The following is a 25,487-nucleotide window of genomic DNA, read 5'->3' as shown; positions in this document are numbered from 1 at the left end:
TCTCACCTCAATTCCACCCTATTTCTTTTACTCCCGGACCACTAAGGATCGTTTGGATGAGTTATTTTATGTAAAATTACTTTTTATGTATTGTTTTTTTTAAAATAAATTTTTTTAAAAGGAAAAGTTATTTTACGTTTGGATGTATGATTTGAAAATTACTTTTACATAAAAAAATTGTTTGGATGTTAAAATAAAAAAACACTTTTATATAAAATTACAATAAAGGAGAGATAAAATAGTATGATCATAGGATAAGTAGAGATAAAATAGGTATGATCGTAGGATAAATAGAGATAAAATAGGTATGATAGGATAAGGTTAAAATTGTATTCTAAAAATTTATATTATCTTTTTTCCAAAAAAAAAAAAATTATATTATCTTTAAATTTCTGCTTTTTTTCAAAGCAACCAAACTACTGGCTATAAAAAAAGTAGCATTTTAACTTTTATTTTAAATTTTACTTTTTTAAAAAGTTATTATCCAAACATCTAAAAATTCTTAAAAGGACTCTTATTTTAAAAAAAAGTAATTTTTTTAAGAACAAAAGTCCATCGAAACAGGCACTAAATCTTCGCTCCTAAAGCACATGCACCATACTTTACAAAAATGTCAATCATATCCGCATATTGGACGGAGAGAAAAGAAAAATAACAAAGAAAGAAATTTTTTCAAATTTTCTTTACATGTCATTTAAGTGAGCGTTTATAAATTTAATTTAAAAAAATTATTTTTTAATTGTCAGCTTTTCCCATGTTGTAAAATCGACTTCCCAAAAATTGCTATACTTTTTGGATGATACAGAAAAGGACGAGCATCATCTACACATGACAATAATAATTGTTTTCGTTCATTCACAACTAAAGAAGTGGACGACGATGAAAGTGACGATCCATGATAAATAATATATGGACCAAAACTTACGTATTTATTTCGCAATATAGTTAGGTGCATGTTAAATGTAGTTTGAAAACATGAGCAGATTCGTATTAACAACAATACATTAATTAATGTAACAAAAGTTGCTTTCGATGATCTATCTAGAGAATAATCATTCATTCAAGGATAATAACAAAAAAAAGAACTATAATTATTTTATTATAGCATGCTTATTTTATTTTCCATTTTAAGTTTAACAACAAAAATCATAGAATAATCACTCTTCTATTTATGGTTAATTTATAATAATCAGTAAAATATTTGAAATAAAACATATAACAAATCAGCAATGGTAAACTCAGAGCAACAAAAATTGCTATGTGAAATATAAACACAAATACACCGATTATACATACAATTAATTATGAGATTGGATCTCTTATGTCCAAATAACAATATTACAAAAACAAAATTTTAAAATGTTCACAAATTATATCAAAACTGAAAAAATAAATAATAATAACAATAATAATAATGTCTCGTTTTCTACCCAAGAATAGTGCTTAGAGCAGCACCAACTAAAATGGTAATAGAATACGCCCATAACCCTGAAGTAGTTGAAGCCCATGCAGACGACGACACAATGCCGCCGTTTGACCCGGCTGGTGTCGTTTCGTTAGACGACGACGGCGTTATGGAAGGGGCGGGACTAGACGATGTCGTTTGGGGCGATCCTGACGGCGATAGAGTTGCTGCTCCCGGAGACGCGGCTGGAGCGGTGGTCGATGGGGAAAGCGATGGTGGTGATACTGTGGCCGGCACAGGAGAACTCGCCGGAGGGAGGAGCGAAGGTGCGTAGGTTGGTGCAGTTGAAACTGAAGGTGGTTGAGATGGCGGGAGGGACCTTGATGGATATGGTGATGATGCTGGTGTGAATGGAGATGGTGAAATTGGTGTTTGAGGTAATGGGGATTGAGAGATAGGGGAATTGGATTTTGGAGGGTTTGGAATGTAAGAGGGTGGTTGAGAAATTGGAGAATGAGTGTTTGGAGGTGTTGCAATATATGGAGGTTGATTCATGGGGGAAGGGGATTTTGGAGGTGTTGGAATGATGTAAGGAGGTTGAGAAATGGGAGAATGGGTATTTGGAGGTGTTGAAACATAGGGTGGTTGATTCATGGGGGATGGGGTTTTTGGAGGTGTTGGAATGATGTAAGGAGGTTGAGAAATTGGAGAATGGGTATTTGGAGGTGTTGAAACATAGGGTGGTTGATTGATAGGGGTAGGAGTATTTGGAGGTGCTGCAACATATGGTGGTTGATTCATGGGGGAAGGGGTTTTTGGAGTTGGAATGTAGGGAGGTTGAGAAATAGGAGAAGGGGTTTTTGGAGGTGTTGGAATGTAGGGTGGTTGGTTGACAGGGGAAGGAGTTTTTGGGGGTGTTGGTACATAGGGAGGCTGAGAAATTGGAGAAGGAGTTGTTGGAGGTTTTGGAGCATAGGGTGGTTGATTGACAGGGGAAGGAGTTTTTGGAACATAGGGAGGTTGAGAAATGGGAGAGGGAGTTTTTGGGGCTGGAACATAGGGTGGTTGATTTCCTGGGGTAGGAGCTTTTGGAGGAGAAGGAACATTTGGAGGACTATTATAAACAGGAGAAGGTGTTTTTGGAGGTGTTGGAATATGAGGTGGATAATTAATAGGGGAAGGAGCTTTGGGAGGAACAGGAACATTGGGAGGACTATAAACAGGAGAAGGAGTATTTGGAGGTGTTGGAACATAGGGAGACTGATTGCCAGGGGATGGAGCTTTTGGAGGAGTAGGAACATTGGGAGGACTATAAACAGGAGAGGGAGTGTTTGGAGGTGTTGGAACATAGGGTGGATGGTTAATAGGAGAAGGAGATTTTGGAGGAGTGGGAACATTGGGTGGACTGTAAACAGGAGAAGGTGTTTTTGGAGGTGTTGGAACATAGGGTGGATGGTTAATAGGAGAAGGAGCTTTTGGAGGAGTGGGAACATTGGGTGGACTGTAAATTGGAGAAGGTGTTTTTGGAGGTGTTGGAACATAGGGTGGATGGTTAATAGGAGAAGGAGCTTTCGGAGGAACAGGAATATTGGGTGGACTGTTAACTGGAGAAGGTGTTTTTGGAGGGGTTGGAACATTGGGTGGACTATAAACAGGAGAAGGTGTTTTTGGAGGTGTTGGAAAATAGGGTGGATTATGAATAGGGGAAGGATTTTGTGGAGGTGTGGGAACATAGGGAGGATGATTAACCGGAGATGGAGCTTTTGGAGGAGTTGGGACATTGGGAGGATTATAGACTGGAGGAGTTGGAACATTGGGAGGATGATATACAGGGGAAGGAGTTTGAGGTGGTTTTGGAGCATAAGGAGGCTGATTAACAGGTGAAGGAGCTTTTGGTGGAGTTGGAACATAAGGAGGATGATACACTGGAGGAGAAGGAGTCTGTGGAGGTGTTGGGACATAAGGAGGCTCATTGATAGGTGGAGGAGTTTTTGGAGGTGTTGGAACATAAGGAGGATGATAGATAGGGGAAGGTGTTGTTGGAGGTGTTGGAGAATATGGAGGTGGGTTATGATGCTGTTGTTCTCTCACAGCCATGACTACAACAATAAGTTTCTGACCCTTTTCACAATTTCCATCTTTACCACTGATGAAGTAAAAAGGACCCGATCGATCAAGCTGGAACACTGAGTCACCATCCTCAAACTTCTTGATCGGGTTCTTCTTGTTGCATTTTTCATAATCCTCCTTGTTCACCTCCAATACCGCATCTGAACCCTTCTTGTACTTGAAAACTGATAACACATAACACAAAAAGAAAACCATAATTAAAAACCAATCACAAGCAACAATCAAGCACAATATAAGAAATGGAAACTTACCAAGAGAGTCACTGACTTGGAACCTGTTCCTTTGAGTCCATTGATTGTAATTCTCAAAAGGGTTCAAAACCCATCCATCTTTTCCACCAACATAGAATGTGTAGGCATGGGAGCATGAGAAGAGACTAAAGAGAAACAAGAGGAGGCAAATATGCCTCTGAAGCTCCATGAGGAAAATAAAAGCTAGTTGTTAAGGACTGTTTATTGATTTTACATGTAACATATATAGTGTACATAAACTAGCACTAGTGATGGTATATATATAGTATCTACAGAAAGAAACTTCAGAGAAAATTTAGATAGCAGAGGATAGAGTTATGGGAAGTAATGGGGGAAGAGATTGAGATATATAAAGGGAAACTTTTCCTCATTACCGTTGCAGTGATGATGTAGGACCAAGCGTGTGAAATGCAAGGGCACTACGTGTGAAGAGCTTACATGTGGCGAAATGATAGAGTTGTAACGTTGGAATTCATGAATGTTTATTTATTAAAGGGTTGTCGGGGGGTTAGACCCACATGCTTGATGGAACTCCATCATTTAGCTACCACACTAGTCCAAAAACAGTGCTCATTGTTCAATGGCTTTGACTCAATGTGGTGCAGTTTTACCCATGTTACTTATTGCTGATATTTTATTTTAGATGCATACTGTTATTAATTTTGTGGTCATTATTCTGAGGCTCAAAGATTGGTCATTATTCTGAGGCTCAAAGATCAATAGTATATATATATATAGATATATATATATTTCTGCTTTGAGGATTATGAATTATGGTGCTCTGCATGTGTAATATATTACATGGTTGATTAAGTTTTTAGAAAGTTTAAAATCATGATTAACGTAGAAGCTTACTTTTTATAACTTTTCCTTTTTGAAATTTTAATTTTTAAAACTTAAACTACACATGTCAAATTAGGCTTTGTCATAGGGTAGTACTGTAGTAGTGCATTTCCTTTGGTGTATTGGATTCCGAAGTCAGACCCCCATTGCCATTGGTAATTACTGTCTCATTTTCTGGTCAAATATGTTTGTTCTTTTCTCTACTATTGTTCTCTCCTGTTATAAAGGAGACTTATGGTTGGATCTTTTACAATTATGTATCAAGCAAATGACAAAAATCGATATTAAAATTATTTTATATTTTTTAAAATAGTCATCTTATATATTTACAATTTTGTTCATATATGCCATGCATTCAGCCAAAAAACGTTAATCAACTAAAAATTATTAATTTAAATGATAATAAATATATTTTACTAATCTTTGTTAAGATGACTATTTTAAAAAAATTAATAATTAGGATACCGGGGGTTCAAAGAGTCGAACCCGTGAAAATACCGGGGTTCTGATTCGCCTCAAAGAAGTAATTAAGATCAGTTTCAAAAAAAAAAATTAATAATTTAAATTAAAGTAACAAATATTAGTAAAATATATTTATTATCATTTAAATTAATAATTTTTAGTTGATTAACTTTTTTTGGCTGAATGGCATATATGAACAAGATTGCATTAACTTATGTAATTAAAAGTATGGGTTCGTTTTTTCTGCAGTAAGCCAATACGACGTCGTTTTGGGACCAAAATTATGGCGTTTTTGTAATTTTAATTTATTTTAGGGTTATAATAGTCCTTATATTTATAATTTTTTAAGATTTTAACACCAAAATAACGTAGTTTTGAGAATAAATACAGATAATTTCTCCGTGCGGAAACATTTTTCCCTAAAAGTATTTTGTTTAAGTTTGAAAGACAAAACAATTTTAAACCAAACATACTGATAATTATTGCACTTGGGGTATGAATGTTGACTTTAACAAAAACCCTTACTCCCATCCAACCTTGTAGTTGAAATTTAATTGGTAGACTAGAAATTTCCCATTTTCGAAAAATATTACTCTTAGGTGTTATAACGTACCATACTTTAAAAGGGTTTGATGTTTGTAATTTTAAATGACATAAATTATATCATTTTAAAAGAGACATAGACACAAGAAATAAAAATCATGGGAGAAAAAAAGTGGGTGGTTTTTTTTAATTTAAATTTTAAATAAAAAAATTTATTTTGTGTCTATCTTTCTCTTAAAATGACATAACTTTATGTCATTTAAAATCACAGACATTTTTCCCTACTTTAAATTAGCACTTGATGGGACATTCTTTTCTCCTCTAAAAAATATTCTTCTAAAATCTCTCCTATTAAATGACTAAAATCATATAATTTTTCATAGAAAATAAAATTATTCCCGTTTCAAATCATGGGCATTTTCTCCCTATTTTATATAAGGGCCTTTATTTTTATTTTTATTTTTTAGGGGTGTTGCAAAAGTCGCCTCTATGAATAGGTAAGTAATTTATTAATTCATGTAACACTAATGATCATAAATAACACATCAAGTGTTCTTTACACAATAACATCTAAAAAAACAACGATTGAACAAAGACTCTTTTAAAATAAGTAAGTAAATACATATTTATTTTTTATTTTATTTAATTTACTAAAATTTAAAGATGATTTTATATTACCTTATTTACTTTAAAGACAATTTTAATTTAAAAAAATTCCTTTGCATTATTATAACAATATAAGGCCACAAGGAATGATTAAAAGCTCCACATGCTGTATTGATTATAATCTAGCTAAAAAATATCTTCTCATAAAATAAAGATTAAAAAAAAAAAGTTGCACTGATTAAGTTATTAACGAATTAGGCCAAGACTAACAAAATGGGGCCTTGAAGAACTACAATTATCAATGAAAGTAACTGTTGATCACAAAATAGAGTATAATACTCCAAGATCGAAGTACATAATTTGATAACGTAATGAAACGAATTAAAAAAAGAGTAGTTATGAAAAATCAATCATGTCAGATATGTAAATTATTTTTGAACTTGGCTTAAAAAATAAATTCTAAATGATTTATCAATTTATATATATATATATATATATATATATATATATATATATATATATATATATATATATATATATATATGATGTGAAAACCTGTCCATCCATGTATTTGGCGGAACAAAAAGAGTTAGTTATGCTAACAATGTTGCTGCAAAAACATGCTAGCAACTCCAAGAAAATCATACCCTTCTCATCTCTAATTACCAACGCCAAGTCGTTTAGGAGAATTCACTTTGGCCATAGCATCGACATGGATCTTGTATAGGGATGTACAAAAAATCCAAAATAACTGAACCACATCAAGAACCACACCAAACTGAACCAAAATAATTGATTTTTTTAAATTGGTTCGGAAAGTTAAACCAGTTTTATTATTTAAAACAATCCAATTTAGACCTGTTTCAGAATTGGATTTTAAGCAGGTCAAACTAAACCAACACATTTACATAACACAACTCATCAATCTCGTTCCTAATCGAAGCATATTTTTGCTCACACCCTAAGTAATACCCTAAGCATATTTTAAGCATATTTTTTTCCCGATAAACTTAGGTGTACAAATTACAAAGTCAATAAAAAATTGATATAATGATAAAGTATATTATATCATACATTTAAGGTGTTTTTGGTAGGGGAATTTTATTTTGTTACCTGAAAAAGTTCACATGGGATTCAAAAGAGATCATGTTTGATAGAAGTTTTTAAAAAATTTATCTAGGGTTCTAATTTGCATTAAGAATGTGACATTGTGTGTAAAATTTTATCCAGATTATCACTTGAGAATACCATCCAAAGGCTGATATTTTGATTTAGCCGGAAAACAAAAAATTGGGGAGCGAAAATTTGGACACGAATATTCTTGAAATAACGTGCCAAAATTTGATAGGTAAGGGTTACTTTGATAATTTTAACTCATTTTTCTAGCAATATTTTAAAAAAATTCTACTCTACCAAATACGCTTTATATTTACTTTATATTTCAGTACCTAATGTTATATTAAAAATACGTCTCTTTGCCCTTTATACTTAATATTATATTTATATTTACCGGTGTTTTTATTTTCTCGGATAATAATGTAGAAGATAAAGAACTAACTTTTAATTTATTTATTTTTTTGGGGAGGGTAATTATTGCAAAGGCCGTCTCTATGAATTGGTAAGTAATAGTGTAATACTATTCCAATTTTATGTATTGATTCATGTAACACTAATCAATAATCATAAGGTAGTGTTTGGTTGGGGACAAAAAAATTTTTACTAGGAAAATATAATTGATAGGAAAATGGTTGAAAAGTAAGTTTGGTAAAAAAATGTAAAAAAAGTTGTTTGGTTGACCGAAATATTACTTGGGAAATTTATTTAAATATGCAAAATCTATGTTCGGGAGAAACTTTGCACCTGTATTTTCACTTCTCCAGTTATCTCAAAATACCACATCTCAAGTGGTATTCTGTAACAGTAAATTTTATCTAAAAATCAACACAAAAGTCATTTTCCCATCTATCCTATTTACCTAGTATTTTTTGAAAAAATCTGAACCAAACGTGATATTTTTTAATATGCACTTACACTTTCCCATCAATTCCAAAATAAATCTTCAACCAAACACTACCTAAAGAACACGCGAGTACTATGTAAGGGGTACACATGACTTTACTTCTCCGCCAGAAGAAGTTATTCCGCTTTTTGTTCAATAATGCTGTGGGGGTAGATGTCCCCAGGTGGTGTACTACGTAGGCTCTGTAATAAGCCTTAACATTTGTTTAACTTTCATTTTTCTTCAAAAAAAGAAAGAAAAGAAAGAACAAGTTAGAATACTGATTAAGTATTCTTTACACATATTACCAAAAAAAAAAAAGTATTTTTTACACAAAAGCATCTAAAAACAACAATCATGTGACTATTATTATGAATTTGTTTTTAAAGTGATTTATGTATTGATTCATGCAAGACTAACCATAGAAATAACACATTATAATAGTGCTTACACAAGCATTCTTAACACAAAAACACTAAAAACAACGATTGAGGAAACACTTTTCAAATCAATCTCTTTTCAAAGTTAGTAATTACAGATGAATTTAATTTTTTTAATTTAATGTACTAAAATCTAAAAGTTAATAAATCTTTACTTATGTACTTTAAGGATATTTTTATTTTAAAAGAATTTCTTTCTATATTGGGTTTTATAAGAGTTATATTGTAGGAAAAGTGATTGTGTAATGTTATAGAGATTCGTTTTGCGTGCCTTAATTTTTTTATTTTTTTTTTTGCTTTAATAAGTGCGGACCTCACAAAATATTATGTGTGTAGGAAACTTTTTTATGTCATGTGACATGATAAATGCAAATCCCTTATATATTATAACAATGGATATCTTTTTTCTCTGTTGTTCGATGCATCACTTTTTCTGGTGAAGTAGACATAAAAAAGTAGGGCCCATCATTTAAAAAAAATAAAAAATCAAGATCCACCGACATATTCTGACTTTCTATGTGTTGTAGTGACATCAGAAGTATAAAAGCCTATAACAATATAAGGTTACTAAAAGCTCCACGTGCTGTATATCGATTATAATGTAGCTAAAAAATATATGTTTGAAAAACATGAAGATTTTTTTTTTCTTAAAAAGGAAGAAAGTTGTTCTGATTGTTGTTAGCCAATTGGGCAAGAGTAACGACATTGACACGGGACACGATATGACACGACACGTCGACACGTTAATTCTAAAAAATGACATATTTCGACACGTTAGGACACGTTTTGATATCAAATAATATTTTTAATATATATAATATAATTTATATTTAATAGATATAACAATCCATAATAAGTCATATAACCAATCAAATATTCAAATTTCATAACATAAATATAAATATAAATAATTTTTCGTACCTTGTTAATTTTTCATGTCAAATTTCATAATAGAAAAAAATTGATTTATAAATGATTTTTTATTTTTAGTTAATAAAATAAAATTAAGACTAAAAAAAAAAACGTGTCTGAGCGTTGACCACGTATCCGAAAAAGTTGACTGCGTGTCAAAAAAACGTGTCAGAGAGTTGACCATGTGTCCTAAAATATTGACCGCGTGTCGGAGCGTTACGCACAATTCAAAAAATATCGCGAGTCCGTGTTTCATAGAGAGTAACACACTTGGTATAATGACCAGCGAAGGTGACTCCATGAAACTGTTGATCATGAAGAGGGGGAAAAAAATAATCTAAGAGTTGTTGGTCTATTGACAATTTAGTTAAATCTCAAGATTTAACCTATTCAAAGGATAATGAGTTTAATTGCTAAGAGTTGTACTTTCTAAGAAAAATGGAGAGATTCAAACCAAAAATAAAATTAGTCGGACTTGTTAGAGTTTTAGACTAAAAACAGAAAAGAAAGCATAATACTCCCTTACGTGGATGGATAATGTAATAAAATGAATGACAAAAAACAGTAGTTATGAGAACCCAATCAGGTCAGATATATAAATTAGGAAAAAGTTCAAATACCCCTTTGTGGTTTGCCTTTGAATTACTTATTCCCTTATTTATTTATTTTATTATTATTTACCCCCTATGCTTTTTTCATCCAAATCCCTCATTAACTATAGTAACCCAAATTTGTAAAATATCTAATTGCAAAGGATTAATTATTTAATCATCTATAATTAAGATTAATTAAGTGAGAGGCTTAATAAAAGAATTAGATTAATATTTATCTGACACATTATAGATAAAATAAGTGAAATACTTAATTCAATCAATGTGGGATGTAATTAGGTTGAAAGACACCTTTTAAGTGAGCAAGTGGGCTCAAGTGGATGAGCTTTTATTCAAGAAGGGCCTATCAGACACTCCTCTGTTGGATATTTGTTATAATCCAATTGTTTAATTGATTTAAAATATATTTTGATGATTACAATCAATTTAATGTTAATTTAATTGATAATATTTTGTTGTCTTGAAATTACTAATGAGCTGATTGTTTGAGATTTCAGAATAATATTTATTCTGATTTGAAATAGTATTCATGATAATTGAAGATTGCATGAAGATTGAAGAAGATATGGAAGATATCATGAAGAGAGAAAAAAGCATGGGATCAATATTCAAGATAATTAAAGATTGCATGCAGATGGAAGAAGATATGGAAGATATCATGAAGATATATAAAAGCATGGAATCAAGTAAAGATTAGGAAAGATTTTATTTTTTTAGATTTCATGTAAGAGAAATAAAATATTTTTTGCCAAATATTTGATTAGGATTGCATTGCATAATAGATTAAGATGTTCAAAGTGAAAAAAATACAAGAGAGAAAAGAGAGAATAATATACAAGAAAGAAAAAAGAGAATTAGATTTTCAAGATTAGGATTCTTTCTTGTGCATCAATTGAAGAGCTTTCTCAAGACATTCATTCATCCTTTGGCAAAGTGAATATTTCTCCATAGGAATTCATATTACCTATATGCTTGAGGAAAAAAAGAACTGAGGTAAGTCATTTAATTATAAATTTCTTCTTGACCTTTTTGAAGGTTTGTACTGGGAAACTGGGATATCAGCATGTCTCTTTTTCTTGGAAATTGAGAGTAAGTTGAGAACCCTTGTGTGATAGGGTTTCGGAATCCTAAAGGGTTAGGGTTTCGTAATGGGAGACTAGGATACCAGTTTGGGAATTTATGTAAGGGGTAGACTAGGAAACTAGAGAACTCTTTGTACACAAGTTTCATAGTGGAGTTCCCCGTCGAATTTCAGTATTCGATTTTGGGCCCGTGGTTTTTCTTCCCTTTTGGGTTTTCCACGTAAAAATTATTGTGTTAATATCTCTTTATCCTTATCTTGATTTATTGTTTTGAGTTAATTTTAATTAGCGAATTATTTTTATAAAATTCAATTCACCCCCTCTCTTGAGTTCATCTGGGACCAACATCCTCGTTGTTGTCCAGTGAGCGTTGTAATTACTCGCTGGTGGAGCTCGCTAGAGCGAGTAGTCCAACGAGAAGTTTCGAAAGTGGTTTAATTAGAGTGAAACCAAGACAGACTTCGGGGAAAGAAAAGAGAAACACTGAGGAAGCCATTAATGAGCATTTAAGACCTCCAAAAACCTATCTTCCTTGTTGCTTGATAAAATCACTTGTGGTTGGAAGCAAAATTGCTTAAATTTGCAAGGAGAACACAATCCTAGACATAGAATCCATTGTGGAGGCTTGTGGGTGGAGATTTTGCCTTGGGAAAGGTGAATTTGTGACACTCCAAGGAGTTAGAGGTGTTGCATTGCTTCATTGGGAGTTGAAAGACATTCCTTGTGCCACTGTGGAGCAATTTATGGTGAGAATCCTTGAATTCTTTGTGTTTTGAGTAGAAATGCAAAGTTAGGATTTTATGCAAATATGGCTTGATTGGCTATGTTGGAGTGTGATTGAGACTTAGAGTATGTTGGAAAAATGCTTAGGATGAGATTTAAACGGTGAAAATATGATTAGAAAACTGTTTGAGTAATCTTCCTAGTTTTCCATAAAATGCATGCCTATGTATTGAGGTTGCTTGTGTTAAAGAAAATGGCTTAGTGATGGTATCCATGTTGTTTCTAGGATTGAAACTTGTGGACTATCGTTGATTGAACAAGCATTGGGGGAGCTAATGGAACTTGAGTTTGAAAATTGATTTGTTTCAAGCTTAGGTAAGTCATGACTTATTGGTTGTTGTGAATTATCTTGTATATTGTGAATATGTGTATGTTCACTAGCTTGCAATTAGATTTGATTGTTGTTGACAATTGTTGATTGCAAGTGCACCTTTTAATTAGGTGTTGTTTGTTAATAAACCCTTGGTGTGGAATTCGTGTGCTTGGAGCAAGCATTTGGCTAGGAGGCTTCCGAAGTAAGGTTTCGGACCTTGGGATTTATCCCTTGACTGTTCCACCAAGCTTGTGTGGGTTTTGGTTTATGTGGTTTATTAATAGATTGAATTAATGCATTATATATAATGCCTGTTGTGTGGTGTAAGAGATTGTTACACGGGTATGTGGCAAGGGGGATCCTTGTGTAATTCATACGTTATGTTGCACGGTTGCGTAATTCATATACCGTTATATTGGCCTTATGATTTTGTCTTAAGCATCCTGTTTAAGGTGTGTTTACCACGAGGGATGGTTAGGACACTGTCATTTGTATTCTGAGGATAGTGTGAGGCACTAGCAGGAATATTAGACAGTTAGTTTGCACACTTTGCATGCATACATACATTCAAGATTATGTTGTTTATTGCTTGTTGCCTGAAGTGAACTTTCGAGTTGAGAAGTCCTCTAAGGACCCCTAGTTTACTAAGATGTTTATCTCACCTCATGTTGTGAGGACCCCCTTTCAAATACATATGATGTTGGAGTATCTATTGGCATGATGCCATAGTAGATTGCATGGTGATGCTTTATTTTGATGTATTTTGGGATATCCTATGTATATGTTTGTTAAACATGTATAAGAATTACATTCGTAGCCCATTTGATATATCATGATTTATTTTGATGGACTTAGCCTATGATCATTCTCCTTTGGTATCCTAATGTTGTTGGATGGAGCCAAGAGTTTGATCATAGTCATTTTACATAGCTAAGTTCCAATATATGTAATTGAATCATTTGACGTAATTAGACATTGTGTAATCATGGATTATATACATGTATGATAGAAGGGCATGGATACCTATTTTGCGTGTTTTGAAGTCTATTGCCTATGTACTTCACTTTTGCATATTGGCAATGCATAATGAATTATGCAAGTTTGTCAAAAGGTATTGTAGATTAAGTTAAGGTACATAACTTGTAAACCAAGTAAAGCTAAGAAATGGTATTGAGTTAATACAAATTATTGAGGATGTAAGTGCACCTTAGTTTGTTGGGCTAGTGGTTGTCATTCCATGTCTATTAGGTATCCAAGAGGTGTGCCCAAATGTGTGAGGAATAAGCCATGAAACAGAAAGGTTATGTTCAAATTCTAGCTTTGCTCGCTGGCGAGGAGACCAGCTAGCTAAATAAAAACGAGACAGAAGCTGAGCTGAGGCAGGGGATTGCTCGATGAAGTTCTTGCTTCAATGAGCAGTTGGGCGAGGAAGTTTGTTGCGACCCTTGCTTCAGCGAGGTGAAGAGCGAGGAAATAGAACACCTGGGCAGTAGCTACTCCCTGGGAATTTAATTTGGTCGCTGTAGTGCTTGCTTGACCAAGAAATACAGCGAGCTGAGTAATGTGCTTGTTGGGGAGCTCACTTCAGCGAGGAGCCTAGCAAGTTGCCCAATTTGCTGAAAAATGAAAATAAGTTTGTGGGGGCTTATGGGAACCCCATAACAATGACTAATAGGACCAGTGTAATATTATTAAGCCATAGTTGATTATTTCGCAATGTCATTGGGTTACAGTTACTGTTTTGGTTTAATTTGAATAAGGTAATTATTGTAAATGAAATGAGCACAGTTTAAAAAGAAATAGTTTAGCCGTATTTTTAATTAAACCATTGTGATTGTAACTGTGTTTAATATCATACGTAATGTTAACAAATCAGGTGTACAACGGGGCGTTTTATTAACAATGTTAGAGTTGCTAATTAATATGACTATTCTACCATTCTTACAAAATACATTTCAGTTATCTTGTGTCATCTTTTTTTCCAAGCTTTCCAAGGGTTTTTATAACTATGCTTGTGGAACTTACACCTAAGTTTCATAGAATTTCACATGGGGATAAGCTTTTCACTCATGTTCCAGGTGAATTTCAGAATGAGTTGCTTGCAATAATCTAGTGATTGCACCTGGATAAAGGTGTAATAAGGCTTTCACTTGAGTACATGAAAAAAAGGAGGGAATTGGGTTATCCCATCTCGCATTTGGTTTTCAACCAGCTCATAATTCCACATTCATCTTCTAGCCTCAAGAAGATGATACCCAAATTACTCATCCAAATGAAGGAGGTTAATAAGGTCACCCCACATGTGTCCACCTATAACATTTTGATGAAAATAGAAGCCAATGAAAATAATCTTGAAAATCTGGTTAAGGTCTTCAGCAATATGAAATGAGCACAGGTTGAACCAAATGAAATATCTTACTGCATTTTAGCTACTGCACATGTAGTGACCAGGTTATTACTGTAACTGAAGCATACGTTGAATCCGTGGAGAAGTTAATTACAGGAAAAAACTTATCAACATTGGATGTGTTATGGACCTGCATAAAGGCCCACATTAGAAGTCTTAGGAAGGGCTAACAACTAAAAGAATATTTCTTCATTAATGCTATCAAGAATTGAGCCTCCAATATTTTTAAGAAGCCCAGAATTCTGCTACTGCTAAGTAATCCATCTATAAATAAAAGGTTAAACCAATAAAATATATATATTCTAAATCTTCTCTCTCTTAGCTTTCACTGTGCATACACTCACCCTTTGACTATGCCATTTATTATAGTATACAATGATCCGCTGATCTTTAAAGTATTTCCCTTATAGATGTTTGAGAGAAGACACACAAATCTAATAGAAACATGCCAGCTACGGGCTGGACATCTTTGTTACCACGTACAGGATGTCCTGCTTATATTGTATGGGTATCAGGTGAACCAAAAGGAGCTGGAAAGAATTTGGGGCATCATTCAAGAACTCCCCTTTGTTAGATCTAAAAGTTATATGTTAGCCATTGAAGCATGTGGTAGAATTGGACAGGTAAACGGAGCTTAAGAACTTTGGTTAGATATGAAATCAACAAAAGAATTGAAATTGTTGAAAGAGTTTGTTTTTAATTTAAATTAGTGTTAGAGTTGTTTAAATGTATAGATAAGATTAAGTTGTTAGGATAATTTTTCCTATTATTGTTGAGTAGTTTGTTATACTTACTTGTATAAATACCTCATTAAGGAGGATACTGAAATCAATGAAGAAGAATTCATTTATACCTGTAGTCAAGTTCTGACATGGTATCAAAGCGTTCGAAATCTCACCGCCTCCCACTTTCTTTGTAGTGGAATTTCCACATGTAGGTGGGCTTGTATGTTGTCCACCCTTCAAGCCCAGTGGGCTCTCGTGTGAGGGGGTGTGTTGAGAAATATAGTCCCGCATTGGTTGTGTGAGCAACTAATGTGGAGTTTATAAGACCTTGGACACTCCCACCCTTCGAGCTAGCTTTTGGGGTGGTGACCTCAAGGTTCTTAACATGGTATCAACCTTAAGATCCTAGGTAAAACACCCCAGTTTTATTTTTTCTTTTTCTCCCCATTACCCGTACCCATCACTCTTTCTTTAATTTTTTTTTCCTTCTCCTCACCCGACTCGAATCTACCCCCATTCCTTTAGTTTTTTTTTTTCAAAACCCGACCCGTACCCATTCTCTCTTCCCTAACCTAAACCCCAAATTTCCATGGTTGACAACACCTCTCCAGAAACGCCCCCTTCCTCCCCAACTGTTGAATCAACACCTGCACCTACACCTTCGAACATAGTTATCCAGCATGATAACTCATCTTTTCCCATCTCCATCCTTCTCGACGACAGTAATTATCCTCTTTGGTCTCAACTAATGGAGATGAGGATTGACGCACGGAACAAATCGAGCTTCCTCACTGGTGCGGCAACGAAACCTGTCCCTTCTGATCTCTTGTATGACGCTTGGATCACAGATAACAAACGGGTGAAGATTTGGTTAATCGATTCCATGACCCCTCCGCTGATGCAAAGATTCATCCGCCTCGAATCCGCATATGAAATCTGGAACGCTACCCTCAGAACCTTTTACGATGGTTCTGATGAAACTTGCCTCTTTCAACTCAACCAGAGATCATTCTCCACCAAGCAAAACGGTCGCCCACTTCCCACCTACTATAATGAGCTTCTCTCAATCTTTCAGGAGATTGATCACCGTCTGACTTCCTCTGCTACCACCTTGAATGGTGTGGTCGAAACACACTCCTTTATGTCTCGCATGCGCGCCCATTTGTTCCTGAGTGGATTGGACTCCGAATTTGAACAAGTTCGAGGAGAAATCCTCCGTAAAGACCCCAAATTGGACCTCGAGAGTTCGTATGCTTACGTCCGTCGGGAACACCAACAACGCATCACTATGGGTCGTCCTCCACCCACCGCCGACTCTTCTGCTCTGCTATCCCAAGTCCCTCGCCCCTCTGTGGTGACAATCCCTCCAAAGAGCCGTAAGGAAGGCCCCTCTGGAAAAACTCTTGCATGCACCCACTGTGGAGAATCAGGCCATACAAAGACCAGATGCTATGAAATCGTGGGATATCCTGAATGGTGGGATTTCACCAAGCGTCCTCGAAGGAAGGTAACATCGAAAGCTCTCCAGTCCTCTACCGATGGTGAACCCTCTCCCAATCCTCGTGCTCATGTTGTGTATGAAGGCATACTAGGTAATTCTCTTACTTTTTCTGCTCACACTCGGGATTCTTCATGGATAATTACACTGGAGCGTATGATCATATGATTCGAGATGCTTCTTCCTTAAAAAATTGCTCTCCTTGCACTACCTCAACCATCACTACTGCTAATGGTGGTTCTGCTCCTGTTACGGGTCAGGGTATTGTTGTTCTGACTCCTACTATCACCCTTTCCCCAGTTCTTGTTGTTCCCTCTTTAAATTATAATTTACTCTCTGTCAGTACCACTCATCATAATTGCAATGTAATTTTCTGGTCCATATTTTGTATTTTTCAGGACGTCCAAAATCAGACGATTCTTGCCTATGGTGTTAGGCGTGGCAATCTCTACTACTTGGAACTCCCAGATGATGACTCTGTTCCCTGTGGCCGAGCCTCTGCCTCTACGACTCCAGGTTCTTCACCTTCCTCTGTTGCTTGGCTTTGGCATCGCAGACTTGGTCACCTTTCATTTAGTTATCTTAGAAAATTGCTTCCTAGTTTATTTCCCAATTTCAATTCTTCTGAATTTCAATGTTCTGTTTGTGAAATGGCTAAAAGCCATAGAATTCCTTTTTACCCAAGTTTGAATAAAAGTAGCATTCCCTTTCAAGTTGTGCATTCTGATGTGTGGGGACCTGCCAAGGTCACATCTTTCTCTCACTCGTATTATTATGTATCGTTTATTGATGAATGTACAAGAATGGTGTGGATCTCTTTATTAAAAAATAAAAACGAAGTCTTTCCTGCCTTTAAAAAATTCTTTCACATGATCCACACCCAATTCAATAGCTCCATTCAAGTCCTCCAATTCGATAATGGCCTTGAATACAAAAATGGTGTCTTCTCTGAATTCCTGCAATCTAATGGTATAAAACACCAAACCTCCTGTGTCTACACACCGCAACAAAATGGATTAGCGGAGCGTAAAAATAGATAGCTATTGGAAATAGTCCGGGCCTCTCTCTTTGATATGAACGTACCTTCTTCCTATTTGGGTGAGGCTGTCCTTTTTGCTGCGTATATTGTAAACCGAACCCCCTCTAGTGCTTTGAATTTTCTCACCCCTCAACAGAAACTTGAGACCTTCTTTTCCATTCCCCACACTCTGAATCTTGAGCCTAGAATATTTGGATGTACCACTTATGTCCACATTCCCGAACCCCTACGAAATAAACTTGACCTTTGTGCCCGCAAATGCATTTTTGTAGGTTATTCGGATCTCCATAAAGGATACCGTTGCTATGATCCAAAAACTCATAAAATGCATGTTACTCTCGAAGTCTCCTTCCATGAAACCGAGGCTTACTATTCAGGGGGAGTCACTTCTTCTCCTTCCCATGGGGAGATTCACCATATTGGAGAAGCAGAAATCCAGTTGACTCCTAATCCAGCCTCATCTATTCCCATAAACAGTCCCACAAATGAAAATCCCTCTCAAGACCCCACCTCTGAACCTGCTGAAACAATATCTTCCAGTACAGATTCTCCTCCATCAAATGAGATGCCAAGTCCACCACACATAGCCGAATCAACTGATGAGGACAGACCTGAAGTACTTCCTGAAAATGAGGTAACACCTGAATCTTTAACCCCTACTTCTTCTAATATTCCATCTCCACAAATCAGAAGGTCCGAACGATCAACAATAGGGATACCAAAACCCTTTTATGAAGAAGATCCGAAAGCAAAAGTAAAATACCCCATAAGTAATTATGTATCCTCTCACAAGCTATCCGAATCATATGCTCTAACTCTCAATCAATTATCCACTATATCTATTCCGAATAGTGTGCAGGAAGCATTAGAAGATCCTAAATGGAAGCAAGCCATGAACACTGAAATGGAGGTACTTCAAAAAAATGAAACATGGGAATTAACTTCCTTGCCAGATGGAAAGAGGAAAGTTGGATTCCAATGGGTGTATACTGTAAAGCTCAAAGCAGATGGAAGCATTGATAGATACAAAGCAAAACTCGTGGAAAAAGGATATACACAGAAGTATGGAGTGGATTATCAAGATACATTTGCTCCGGTGGCCAAACTCAACACAATCAGAATTCTTATATCTATAGCAGCCAACAGGGACTGGCCTCTAAAACAATTTGACGTAAAAAATGCCTTCTTGAATGGAGATTTAGAAGAAGAGGTATACATGGAGATACCACCAGGAGTAAAGCTAGCAGCTTCACAAGGAAATTCAGTGTGCAAATTGAAGAAGGCCTTAAATGGCCTTAAACAGTCACTAAGAGCATGGTTCGGAAGACTTACAGTGGCAATGAAAAAGTTTGGCTACAAACAAAGCAACTCATATCATACATTGTTCGTAAAGCATAACAATGGCAAAATATCCATACTCATTGTCTATGTGGATGATATGGTGCTAACAGGAGATGATGCGGAAGAAATGAAGTCACTTGAAAGGAAGTTAGCCTCTGAATTTGAAATGAAGGACCTAGGCGAATTAAAATATTTTCTTGGGATAGAAATTGCAAGATCAAAAAAAGGCATTTTTTTATCTCAAAGAAAGTATATCTTGGATCTTCTAGCAGAAACTGGTTTGATGGCATGTAAGCCAACTCTCCAATTGAGATGAATCATTCACTTGCTATGTATCCAGATCAAATTGAAACAGACAAGAACAGATATTAGAGGTTAGTGGGAAGATTGATTTATTTGTCACACACCAGACCTGATATAGCTTATGCTGTTAGTGTGGTGAGTAGATTTATGCATTGTCCTAGTGAGGAACATATGAATGCAGTGTATCGTATCCTTAGATACCTGAAAGGATCACCAGGAAAAGGTCTCTTGTACTCTAAGAATGATGAAGCTGGCATAAAAGGATACTCTGACTCTGATTGGGTAGGAGATATAACAACTAGACAATCAACCTCTGGCTACTTCACCTTTGTAGAAGGCAACTTAGTCACTTGGAGAAGCAAGAAACAAAAGGTGGTAGCAAGATCTAGTGCTGAGGCTGAATACAGAGGAATGACTCATGGCATTTGTGAACTGTTGTGGATTAAAAGTATTCTTACTGATTTAGAGATCAGATATGAGGAGCCTATGAATTTATTTTGTGATAATAAAGCTGCAATAGATATTGCTCATAATCCAGTGCAACATGATAGGACAAAACATGTTGAGATTGATAGGCATTTTATTAAAGAGAAGCTAGATGGAAAAATCATTCAGACCCCTCATGTACGGTCAGAGGAACAAGTTGCAGATATGTTAACTAAAGCTGTATCCGGAAGAGTTTTTAAAGAAATGACTAACAAGTTGGGCATGATTGACATACATGTGCCAACTTGAGGGGGAGTGTTGAAAGAGTTTGTTTTTCATTTTTTTTTTTTTTTTTTGAATACAGAGTTTGTTTTTCATTTAAATTAGTGTTAAGAGTTGTTTAAATGTATAGATAAGATTAAAAATTTTCCTATTATTGTTGAGTAGTTTGTTATACTTACTTGTATAAATACCTCATTAAGGAGGATACTGAAATCAATGAAGAAGAATTCTTTTATACTGTAGTACAGAAATCTATAGAGCAATTCAATTCAATGATATTTGTATATTGCAAACATGGATTCGTTAACAACCAATCTAGCCTGTACAAAAACATGAAGACAAATGGGTGCAAATCAAATGCATAACTTATCGCTGAAGACATCCATTTTAATTCATTTAGGTAAGGTAATTTATAAATTCTTGAGCAGTAGCAACTGCTGCTCGTTTAATGGGGTCTATGGCAATCCTGTCTTTCTTATTGTCACTGCATGCAGATACCAGAGCCCTGTTACTGCACCTCCAATTATGGCATTCTTCTGCAGTAAATCCTCTGCACCTCCAACTCATTATTACAAAGTGAAGTGTATTTTTGTAAGGGTAGAAGAATCATATTAATTAAAAACTCTAACAGTATTAACGAGAGACTTGGATGAAAAACAATATAGGGAAGTAAATGATAAAAAAAAAGAAGCCATAAAGGATAAATGATTAAAAGACAAACCACATAAGGATATTTGAACTTTTCCCCATAAATTATTCTTGAACTTGGGTTAAAAAATAAATAAAAATCTAAATGATTCATCAGATATAAATAGATACTACATGAAGCAAACTAATACATATATAATATTATCAACTAATATTCTCAAGAAAGAAAAATAACAAGGTTAAAACTAAAAAGGGTTCATTAGATGTCCTGTCATAGTATATAAGATTTTGTCCTGTTACCCCTTATAACTATGTACTTCAGAAAGTACATAATTATAATATTACAAAAAAAAATTCTCTTCACATCAGCCAGCAAATTTATAAAAAGTTTATGAAGAGAAAAAAAAAAACTTTAATATTATAACTTTGTATTCCCTAGAATACATAGTTATAAGGAGGTGATAGGAGAAAATCTTATATCCTCTTAGAGGACAAACAATGCACCCAACTAAAAAAATCTATATCATATTACCCTTGATGCCTTTCAAATTTGGCACTGAGCTTTGCACCTCTTGGCACAGAGGCCCTTGAGTTCCGGGTTAGTGGGAAAAGGGTTGACACATCCTGCAGTGCACTTTCCATAACAATGTCTAGATGATCCATCATTCAGGGGTTCTCCATGCAGTTGTGCGTGTTCAGCCTGAGCAAATGTGGTGGCTTGAATGTATACTTCAGCTTGTGCTGCCTCTTTAAAAGCGTGTCCAACCTGAGGGTATCTTAAGGTGACTATCACAACAACAAAGAGGATTGATGCAACTTTGTTAGAAGACATTTTCATTATGTCAAGGTTTGCTTCTTAATTACACCAATGGAAACAACCATAATATGTGTGGTGTGCTTGGCTTTTCATTATTAGAACCTTATATAGTCATCAATCACGCTAATGGAAGTGTCTATTTTTGGATTAAAAATTGAAAGATGAATTTGTGGTTTTATTGTTCTTTCTAAATATTGCTCTACTTTATTAATAGGATTCACACCGTTCTTTGCTTCATGGTCCTGTGTGACCTCACACCTTTAACAGTTTGAGTATTACTAACGTTGAAACCATTCTGTTTTCTCTTGCTCCTCTTGTTCATTGATATTATTTGCATTTTTCATTGGACAAACAAGATTTTGATTCTTTCTTTAGTTCCCTTTTTAGATCAATGTAGTCATGCACCTAGCTCTATCATATTACTTGAATTATTAATAAAGAGCAATGTTATACTTACCATCGCTTTTTTTCTTACAACTATTTTCATTATTGTTTGATCCAAAAATAATAAAATAAGTTATAAGCTACCCTTTGTAAAATCCAATAGTTTACATTGTTGATAATTTCATGAACAATATCACACGTGATATTCTTCCTTCGACCAAGTGGAGTTACATGGTTATCTCAACTCAATATCACCCCTACTCTCCAAATCCTCCAACTCATTTAACTAAAGATAGATCAGGAGCAGGATATTAATATAGAGGAAACATTTTTCCTATAATTATAAACTTTCACTCTTCTCGCATATTCTAATGCAAGCCATTAAATAATACCATGATCCTACTAACTTATCCTGTTCAAATTATACATATATCTCATATAGTTTCTACAAATATCTTTTCCCTTATTATAATGAATATAAGCACCAATATTTTAGAAATTTCATGACATGTTTTGATCAATTTTCCATATGGAAATGCAGTATACTCCATGTACTACTTTTATTGACCCAGTTTAGCAGGCAATCAGTTAAATAAGAAGTGGTTGGACTTCATCTTTATCCCTGGAGAGATTCACTTTAGTCCATTTGGCACGCCTTGTCAAAAGTAAGAGAGCCCCAGTTTGACACACCAGTCCACAAATCAGACCAATCCACAAACCCTATATCATAAAGCAAATTCAAAAGAAACATAATGATTAAACTAATGAATGCAAAAGGTTTTTATTGCTTGTCATAATCAAGATGATTCTTATTGGCATCACAACATGCATAACCACATTGTGCAATAAATATTATACCTTATACAGCAAATTGGTCTTAAATGCAAGGAGACATGATATTGGTAAACCAATAAGATAAAAAGCTGCAAGGTTGACAAAAGCAGCCAAGTGCTGCCAACCACATCCTCTGGCCACCCCTGCAATATTAAAGACATTTTCCTCCCTAAGAATTTTTAGTTAATGATCAAGTTGTAGAGACATCACAGGTTAAAGGAAAATCTGAAATTCAAACCTGACAAGACACCTTGAACAGAATCTAGTAGTATGGAAATTGCAAGAAAGGGTGCCACTGAAGCAAACTCCTCTTTGATAGCAGAACTACTAGTAAACAGCTGAATCCAGATATTATGACCAAATGCAAGTGCCAAAACAAAACACAAACCAAGGAGGAGAGAGAGCTTGAGAGTGACACTCATTGCATTCTTAGCTCGATCCGGGTGACCTGCTCCCAATTCATTGGAAACCCTTGTGCTACCAAAATCAAACATCTACTTCTCAACAATTTTACTAGAATGCAGATTCAGAAGAACACACAACAATGCAAGAAAAGGAGAATATATATTTCCAATCAACTAACCTTGCAGCCGCACTAAGACCATAAGTTATCAGGTATGCAATTAGTTCTGTGTTTGCACTGCAAATATTTTTGAAGATTGATGATAATGAATTATTGGAAAAAAACACTTTTATTTTAGGAATAAGTGCATAACTTGAAATGCATTAGATTCATACCATATTGCAATCAAGGAAGTAGTTATTTCTGGGTTAGGCAAAATTCCAGCTAAGAAAACCATAATCTCGAAAGCCCAATATTCCAAACTTGCATAATTTAAAAACAGATTGTAAGATTCATGAGATAAGTTGATCAAATTTCAACAATATTCTCTATTGTTGAATTGCAGATAGAGTTCAATCTAGAATATTTGTTTGTAAGATCAATCATCAGAAGGGGCTAGCAAAGTGAAAGGTTGTTAGTGACTCATACCATACCATTGCTGCAGAGGGCAAAGCTAGTTTCAAGTTTGTGAATATGTAATGGAATGAATGCATTGAAAATCCTTCCCATGTCTGCTTGAACTTCTTTGCATACATAACATAATAGGCCAACAATGGTATGGATATCCATAATGAAATAGAAGCTGCAATTGGAGCACCTTTAAAGCTGAGATCTGTCCAGTGAATCAAGGCATATGCAATAAGAATATGAACCAAAAGTGGAATAGCTGAGAAGACCACCAATGGAGTTACAACAGATTGTGTTTGAAGAAACCTCAAGATATTTTGCAAGATGCCATATGCAAATATTCCGGGGACTAGAAACTTGGTATAAAGGGCAGCAGTTTTGGCAATGTCATGAGATTGATGAAGCAACACTAGGATGTGTTCTGTATAGAACCAAATAATGGATATAATGATAGAGAAGATAAGAGATATGATGCAAGATGCTTGCAGATAAATTCCCAACACCCGGTACTCTTTTGCACCGAATCCTTGTCCACAAAGTGTTTCCAGTGCCCCACTTAAACCAACCTAAAACAAGGGAAAGAAGGAGGAGTTTGATCTTGTAAGAATATATACTTAATCCCATTGCATTCAATTCAGCTAGTTTTGAGGCAATGTTACATATCACATGTTAAATTTGCACAGACATAGATATAGAGAGAAACAATAATTGACATTTAGCCCAATAAATTGCATCATTGACTCACATATATATTAGTTTCAGCTTTTAGCCCTCACCATCTTTCAATCAAATTCCTAAGCATGCATAACAATGATATATATATATATATGGATCAAGATCATTTAACACCGATGTAAATTACATACCAGTGTAAGTTATATTCTTTATCTTAATAGTTGGTCTTATTTATATCTAACGGTTCTGACACAAAACTTCTTATTTTTGTACCGGGACTAAGAATATCCTGCACATAAATATATATCAGTGTGCGTTTTTTTCCTATAAAAGAGCGATAAGTGTTAAAACATCTTGTTGGCTATAAAAATCAAGGAAAAGACAGGAATTACCATGACAGCTATGCCAGTGACACTGAACCATGAGTTAGCCAAAGTAGCACCAGCAAGCTGAAGCTCGCCAAGGTGGCCAGCGAGCATTACAGAAACCAAAGTGATCAAGTAATAGAATAAGTTGGTAAGAATCATTGGAAGTGAAAACAAGAGTTGATGCTTGGCCTCCTCCAAGTCCAGGACTTTGTTCCACCATCCCTCAACTTGGGGTCTTGTTTTTTCTCCTTCTTGTCCCTCTTCATGGTGAGTTACATCTAATAGAGGTGTGAACTTTGTTGTTACTTTCTCATCTGAACTCCTCCTACTTGTCGACATATTCTATCTTTTGTTTGCTTCTCTTTCCTCTGCTCAACAATATTCATATAA

The 25,487-nt window shown here is 34.9% G+C and overlaps 2 protein-coding genes and 1 pseudogene across 5 annotated transcripts; 1 reads left to right on the top strand and 2 right to left on the bottom strand.

The window, feature by feature from the left end:
* Window positions 1–1,286: 1,286 nt before the first annotated feature.
* LOC133298970 (proline-rich extensin-like protein EPR1) lies at window positions 1,287–4,002 on the bottom strand. Of its 2 annotated transcripts, XM_061498353.1 has the most exons (3): window positions 3,787–4,001; window positions 2,550–3,699; window positions 1,287–2,414 (listed from the first exon to the last, which is right to left on the bottom strand). In XM_061498353.1, the coding sequence occupies exons 1-3, from the start codon at window positions 3,953–3,955 to the stop codon at window positions 1,427–1,429; spliced, it is 2,307 nt and encodes a 768-aa protein (XP_061354337.1). In that variant the 5' UTR covers window positions 3,956–4,001; the 3' UTR covers window positions 1,287–1,426. The 2 variants fall into 2 exon arrangements, with proteins under 2 accessions (XP_061354337.1, XP_061354336.1); XM_061498352.1 differs by having other exon boundaries at window positions 1,287–3,699; window positions 3,787–4,002.
* A 10,386-nt stretch (window positions 4,003–14,388) lies between these two features.
* LOC133298974 (pentatricopeptide repeat-containing protein At1g07590, mitochondrial-like) lies at window positions 14,389–20,766 on the top strand (annotated as a pseudogene).
* On the bottom strand, window positions 14,840–25,487 carry LOC133298969 (protein DETOXIFICATION 19-like). Of its 3 annotated transcripts, none has more exons than XR_009749879.1 (8): window positions 25,122–25,487; window positions 24,076–24,620; window positions 23,823–23,909; window positions 23,668–23,724; window positions 23,323–23,561; window positions 23,109–23,227; window positions 21,582–22,970; window positions 14,840–14,917 (listed from the first exon to the last, which is right to left on the bottom strand). XR_009749879.1 is itself a non-coding variant. In XM_061498351.1 (7 exons), exons 1-7 carry the CDS (start codon window positions 25,434–25,436, stop codon window positions 22,839–22,841), a joined length of 1,494 nt encoding a protein of 497 aa, XP_061354335.1. In that variant the 5' UTR covers window positions 25,437–25,487; the 3' UTR covers window positions 21,230–22,838. The 3 variants fall into 3 exon arrangements, 1 of the variants encoding a protein (XP_061354335.1); XR_009749880.1 differs by lacking the exon at window positions 14,840–14,917 and adding an exon at window positions 20,853–20,951; XM_061498351.1 differs by lacking the exon at window positions 14,840–14,917 and having other exon boundaries at window positions 21,230–22,970.

This window comes from Gastrolobium bilobum, unplaced genomic scaffold (genome assembly GCF_033153095.1).
Source record: "Gastrolobium bilobum isolate Gb01-03AN ecotype WA unplaced genomic scaffold, APGP_CSIRO_Gbil_v1 utg27635, whole genome shotgun sequence".
In the NCBI taxonomy this organism is placed as follows: Eukaryota; Viridiplantae; Streptophyta; class Magnoliopsida; order Fabales; family Fabaceae; genus Gastrolobium; species Gastrolobium bilobum.
The sequence above is the reverse complement of the archived record's forward strand: the minus strand, read 5'-3'. Positions and strand labels throughout refer to the sequence as shown.